General features: G+C 43.3%; 1 protein-coding gene across 1 annotated transcript in view; it reads left to right on the forward strand.

The window, feature by feature from the left end:
- Window positions 1–4,801: 4,801 nt before the first annotated feature.
- The window catches only part of odf2a (outer dense fiber of sperm tails 2a), a gene marked incomplete in the record, with an annotated part of 8,994 nt that continues 7,428 nt past the window's right edge, over window positions 4,802–6,367 (forward strand). Inside the window, 5 exon segments of the mRNA XM_037979284.1 lie at window positions 4,802–4,959; window positions 5,335–5,448; window positions 5,581–5,694; window positions 5,766–5,948; window positions 6,185–6,367. Of these exon segments, the coding sequence (XP_037835212.1) occupies window positions 4,957–4,959; window positions 5,335–5,448; window positions 5,581–5,694; window positions 5,766–5,948; window positions 6,185–6,367 (597 nt within the window).

Raw genomic sequence — 6,367 nt, forward strand, 5'->3', positions numbered from 1 at the left:
GGACAGGACGGGACGGGATGAGACGGAATGAGACCGGAGGGTATGGGACAGGACGGACAGGGTGATATGGGACAGGACGGACAGGAAGGGACTAGAAGGACAGGATGGGACGGGATACTGGGTCCATGAGACGACACATGATGATTTTTTAACAATATTTTTCAGAAACAATCTGTCCCACAAACGGAGCCTCCTGAACCTGATTCGTCCAGCTGTTCGTGACCTTTAACCTTTACCTCCTTAAAGCTGTGACCTTTGAACTCAGGGGGTCAAACTTATTTTCACAAGGGGCCAAATTAAAACCTGATCAAAGACTTTTAAACAATATTTTCTTGAAAAAGGTCAATGAATGTGCCATGTCTCAGGACATTAGAGTGAAACTCCTCCGTGTGTTTTTATTATTATTCATGGAGGGGGCGGGGTCTGGAGGGGGGCGGGGTCTACTTGGTTCAGCCCGATTCACCTCCACCTCCATGTTTGATGGAGTCACCGCCAGCTTTAAGTTCAGAGACTCTTCCTCTCAGCACGTAGCTGCAGAGGCCATTTTGTTTCCAACTCGGAGAGAATCCTGAGACAATCAGAACAGAAGGCTGGTGTGAGACCCGTGTCCCAGCTCAGTGAGATCCGGGTCAGCACTTTCAGAGGGTAATCTGTAAATATGTAAGAAGTTTGGTTCCATCCAGCTTTCTGCTGATCTCCGGATCACATCAGAGCTTTGCCTCCTCTCAGAACCACCCGGACCGGGTCGGAGGTCAAAGGTCAACCGACGCAGCGCGACGTAGCAAAGCTGAACTAAGCTTCCCAGAAAGGGACGATGTTTTGGTGTTCTGTGTATTTATTGGTACTGTTGGAGTCGGTGTCTCATGGTGTCGTAACGTTTGATGTTTGATAAGGAAAAAACAATCTGACATTCCAACGATTTAAAGAACCGCAGGAGAACCAGAACCTGGTGGCCGCACTTTATTTTATTTTGTTATTATTGTTGTTGTTTGTTGGGATTTAGAGGAACTCTGATTCCGTCACTCGGATGAAGGTTCTGCCTGAAATCTGCAGAAATAACAAGTTCATCACGTGTAGAACAGTTCATCACAGGTAGAACAGTTCATCACAGGTAGAACAGTTCATCACAGGTAGAACAGTTCATCACATGTAGAACAGTTCATCACAGGTAGAACAGTTCATCACAGGTGGAACAGTTCATCACAGGTGGAACAGTTCATCATGTGTAGAACAGTTCATCATGTGTAGAACAGTTCATCACAGGTGGAACAGTTCATCACAGGTAGAACAGTTCATCACATGTAGAACAGTTCATCACAGGTAGAACAGTTCATCACAGGTGGAACAGTTCATCACAGGTGGAACAGTTCATCATGTGTAGAACAGTTCATCATGTGTAGAACAGTTCATCACAGGTGGAACAGTTCATCACAGGTAGAACAGTTCATCACATGTAGAACAGTTCATCACAGGTAGAACAGTTCATCACAGGTGGAACAGTTCATCACAGGTGGAACAGTTCATCATGTGTAGAACAGTTCATCATGTGTAGAACAGTTCATCACAGGTGGAACAGTTCATCACAGGTAGAACAGTTCATCACATGTAGAACAGTTCATCACAGGTAGAACAGTTCATCACAGGTGGAACAGTTCATCACAGGTGGAACAGTTCATCATGTGTAGAACAGTTCATCATGTGTAGAACAGTTCATCACAGGTGGAACAGTTCATCACAGGTAGAACAGTTCATCACATGTAGAACAGTTCATCACAGGTAGAACAGTTCATCACAGGTGGAACAGTTCATCACAGGTGGAACAGTTCATCATGTGTAGAACAGTTCATCATGTGTAGAACAGTTCATCACAGGTGGAACAGTTCATCACAGGTAGAACAGTTCATCACATGTAGAACAGTTCATCACAGGTAGAACAGTTCATCACAGGTGGAACAGTTCATCACAGGTGGAACAGTTCATCATGTGTAGAACAGTTCATCATGTGTAGAACAGTTCATCACAGGTGGAACAGTTCATCACAGGTAGAACAGTTCATCACATGTAGAACAGTTCATCACAGGTAGAACAGTTCATCACAGGTGGAACAGTTCATCACAGGTGGAACAGTTCATCATGTGTAGAACAGTTCATCATGTGTAGAACAGTTCATCACAGGTGGAACAGTTCATCACAGGTAGAACAGTTCATCACATGTAGAACAGTTCATCACAGGTAGAACAGTTCATCACAGGTGGAACAGTTCATCACAGGTGGAACAGTTCATCATGTGTAGAACAGTTCATCATGTGTAGAACAGTTCATCACAGGTGGAACAGTTCATCACAGGTAGAACAGTTCATCACATGTAGAACAGTTCATCACAGGTAGAACAGTTCATCACAGGTGGAACAGTTCATCACAGGTGGAACAGTTCATCATGTGTAGAACAGTTCATCATGTGTAGAACAGTTCATCACAGGTGGAACAGTTCATCACAGGTAGAACAGTTCATCACATGTAGAACAGTTCATCACAGGTAGAACAGTTCATCACAGGTGGAACAGTTCATCACAGGTGGAACAGTTCATCATGTGTAGAACAGTTCATCATGTGTAGAACAGTTCATCACAGGTGGAACAGTTCATCACAGGTAGAACAGTTCATCACATGTAGAACAGTTCATCACAGGTAGAACAGTTCATCACAGGTGGAACAGTTCATCACAGGTGGAACAGTTCATCATGTGTAGAACAGTTCATCATGTGTAGAACAGTTCATCACAGGTGGAACAGTTCATCACAGGTAGAACAGTTCATCACATGTAGAACAGTTCATCACAGGTAGAACAGTTCATCACAGGTGGAACAGTTCATCACAGGTGGAACAGTTCATCATGTGTAGAACAGTTCATCATGTGTAGAACAGTTCATCACAGGTGGAACAGTTCATCACAGGTAGAACAGTTCATCACATGTAGAACAGTTCATCACAGGTAGAACAGTTCATCACAGGTGGAACAGTTCATCACAGGTGGAACAGTTCATCATGTGTAGAACAGTTCATCATGTGTAGAACAGTTCATCACAGGTGGAACAGTTCATCACAGGTAGAACAGTTCATCACATGTAGAACAGTTCATCACAGGTAGAACAGTTCATCACAGGTGGAACAGTTCATCACAGGTGGAACAGTTCATCATGTGTAGAACAGTTCATCATGTGTAGAACAGTTCATCCCAGGTGGAACAGTTCATCACAGGTGCAACAGTTCATCACAGGTGGAACAGTTCATCACAGGTAGAACAGTTCATCCCAGGTGGAACAGTTCATCACAGGTGCAACAGTTCATCCCAGGTGGAACAGTTCATCACAGGTGCAACAGTTCATCACAGGTGGAACAGTTCATCACAGGTAGAACAGTTCATCATATAAGGACTTCAAACTCAGACTTCCTGCAGGTTTCTGGAGTTCCAACACGAACAAACAGTTCATCTCCTTAAAGATGTTAAAACAAAGAAACAGAAAAACGTTTCGTCATCGAGTTCCTCTGAAGATTGAAAAGTTTATCAGAAGTGAAGCAGACGGTCTGAAATCTGAAAAAAACTCCAACACTTTTTATTTTTCTGTGGATTTGAGAGAAAATGTCACTTTATGCAGAAGATTCCTCAGAAATCAGCTTTTAAAAATAAAACTTCAGTTTTCTTTCTTTATATCATGACTCTGTTTGTCCTGTGGAGGCAGAAGAATCCTTCAGAGCACAAGAAGAAGTTTTATTTGTTTCATGTAAAGATGAAGCCTCCAGAGAACAAATCAGGTTTCCCTGAAGGACCTCCTGAAGGTCCTGGAAGTCCTGGAAGTCCTGGAGATCCTGGAGCTTCAGGAGCTCCAGGAGGTCCTGGAGTTCCAGAAGGTCCAGGATCTCCTGAAGGTCCTGGAGGTCCTGGAGGTCCTGGAGGTCCTGGAAGTCCTGGACCTCCAGAACCTCCAGGAGGTGCTGGAGGTACTGGAGGTCCTTCAGAGAAGCGCGAGCTGCTTGTTGTTGTCTTTTGTTCAGACGTGGTTGGGTTTTTAAAAAGAGACCAGAAGATTCTGAGTCAGCAGCATGTTTGTTTAGAGTAGAAAGTGCCAAAGACATGGTGTCTCCTCACGTTCCATCCTGAAGATGAAGAACTTTTGATGTTTAAACTGATGTTCTGTTTTTCTGTGTGTCACCAGATGGAATCAAAAAAATAAAAAAATCAGATCTGGCTTCATAAAAACGGACTCATGTCTTTATTTGATTTAAATTCAACCTTCTGAGGAAAACATTCACTTAAATAAAACAGAAATTTACAGTTTTATCTGAAATAAACTAATTCCGTTTATCTGACTCCATTTATTGCTGCCAGAACAAAGATCATCATCATCATAATAATAAAGAAAACAGTTCTATAAATCTATAAACTAATTTTATTAAATCTGAATCTGTGCAGTTTGAACTACAACCACCTGAGGGCGCTGCAGCTGAAGTTACTTTAAACTATTTATATCAGAAAAATAACAAATAAAAATATTATATATTTATTTTAAAACGTAAAATGTTGATGTTTAAAAATATATGAATCTCCGGACCTGGACCGGGTTTCAGTTCGGGTCGGACCGGACTCTGGACCTGGACCGGGTCTCAGGTCGGAACCACAGAACCTGGATCAGCCTCGTCACACGGAACGGTTAGTTGTGCGGCTGTTGCTTAGAAACGGTAGAATCTGACTCTGGTCCAATCACCGGTGGAGAATTTTGTCACATGATTTAAACCAACCAATCACAGAGCAGTTAGCAGCAGAACTTCGAGTTTAACAAGCTTCAATTTCGACCGACTTTTTAAGCTAATTGAACCATAAAACTGGTAAAATATCAAAGATTGTTGCCCTGATGAAAGACTTCTCCGGGTCGGAACCAGTTCTTCTTAGTTCCTTTCATGGTAAGAGAAGAAATTTACTCTCTAAATGTTAAAAAAGGCTCCAAACGCTGCTGTGAAGCTAAAGTTAGCGGTTACTAATCATATTAAATATTCAGCTACATTTTAATCCTATTTATTTATATAATTATGTTTGTTTTCTTGTTTTTTGTGGCTGTTGTCTTTATGTGAAAAAGGAACAAACTTTAAATCCAGTTTTTAATTTAAGCTTCTTTGTTTTTATTCCTGCTTTTCAAAATAAAAGTAAAGTAAATACAACAGTAACTCTTTAGCCTTTAAATACAACCTTTCATTTCCAGAAAAATGTGAATATGTGTTTAGTAAAATATAATTACTTGTTTCTGATGTATTTATTGTATTTAATGTCCTGTTTTACAGAGAAAAACCATGAGGAACCGGTCCAGCTCTCCTGTCCACGTGCACGTCAGTGACGCCACACCTGTCCACGTGCACGTGAAGAGCCACAGGACGAGTCCAGCCAGGACAGCTCAGGTGGGTCTTTATTTCAGATTTAATTTGTCTCGTTTTTCTCTCAGGTTTGTTTATTTTAGGAGCTGCTGACATGAAACCTCAGAATAAAGAGGACATTTGTCTTTTGACCTCACCTGTCCTCTGTGTTTACAGAGGAAGACTAATGTGGACCGGTCCAACCTTCGTCCCACAGCGAAGGTCAGAACTCGCGGGCCTTGGATCCCTCCAGGAAGAGCCTCCATGAGGGAAACCTCCTTCCAGTGGGAGGTCAGACCTGAGACTCTTTCATCAGGACTTTAAAAAGTTTCTGCTCTCACTGAGACTCTTCTTCATTCAAGGGGCCGACGCACCGCCTCGAGATCACGCCACCGCTCCCAGAACCAGAACCAGAACCCACCCGGTCTGCGCTGCGACTTTCTGAGCTGACATCGGAGGAAGACGAGGGTCTGCAGGGACGGATCAGTCAGTACGAGAGGAAGATCAACAGCTTGATGACTGAAGTCAGCTCTCTGAAGAATGAGGTCCGTTTCCTCTGATTTCAATTCTCTGTTAGAAGTAAATAAATAAACAGTTTGCCTCTCACAGGTGGGTCTGATCTAACTAAATATGAGGCTTCTGAAGGTAAGGGGAGGGGCTTAACAGCAAACATCTGGAGCTTTCAATGGCTTCAAACATCTGGAAGACTCCTCCTGAGGAAAGGTTTAGAGCTTTACCTCTCAGACCACGGTCTGTCTGCTTGTCTCCTCTCCGTGTCCAGGTGGAGCTCAGGAGGACGCAGCAGCTGAACGTCTCCCAGCGGGTGATCGCCGAGCAGGAGGAGGAGCTCGCCGAGCAGGAGGAGGAGCTCGCCAAGCAGGAGGAGGAGCTCGTCGAGGTGACCCAGGAGCTGCAGGAGACCGAGCGAGAAAACACGCGATTACGCCGGTCCATGGAAAAGATG

This window comes from Kryptolebias marmoratus, linkage group LG14, assembly GCF_001649575.2.
Source record: "Kryptolebias marmoratus isolate JLee-2015 linkage group LG14, ASM164957v2, whole genome shotgun sequence".
NCBI lineage: Eukaryota > Metazoa > Chordata > Actinopteri > Cyprinodontiformes > Rivulidae > Kryptolebias > Kryptolebias marmoratus.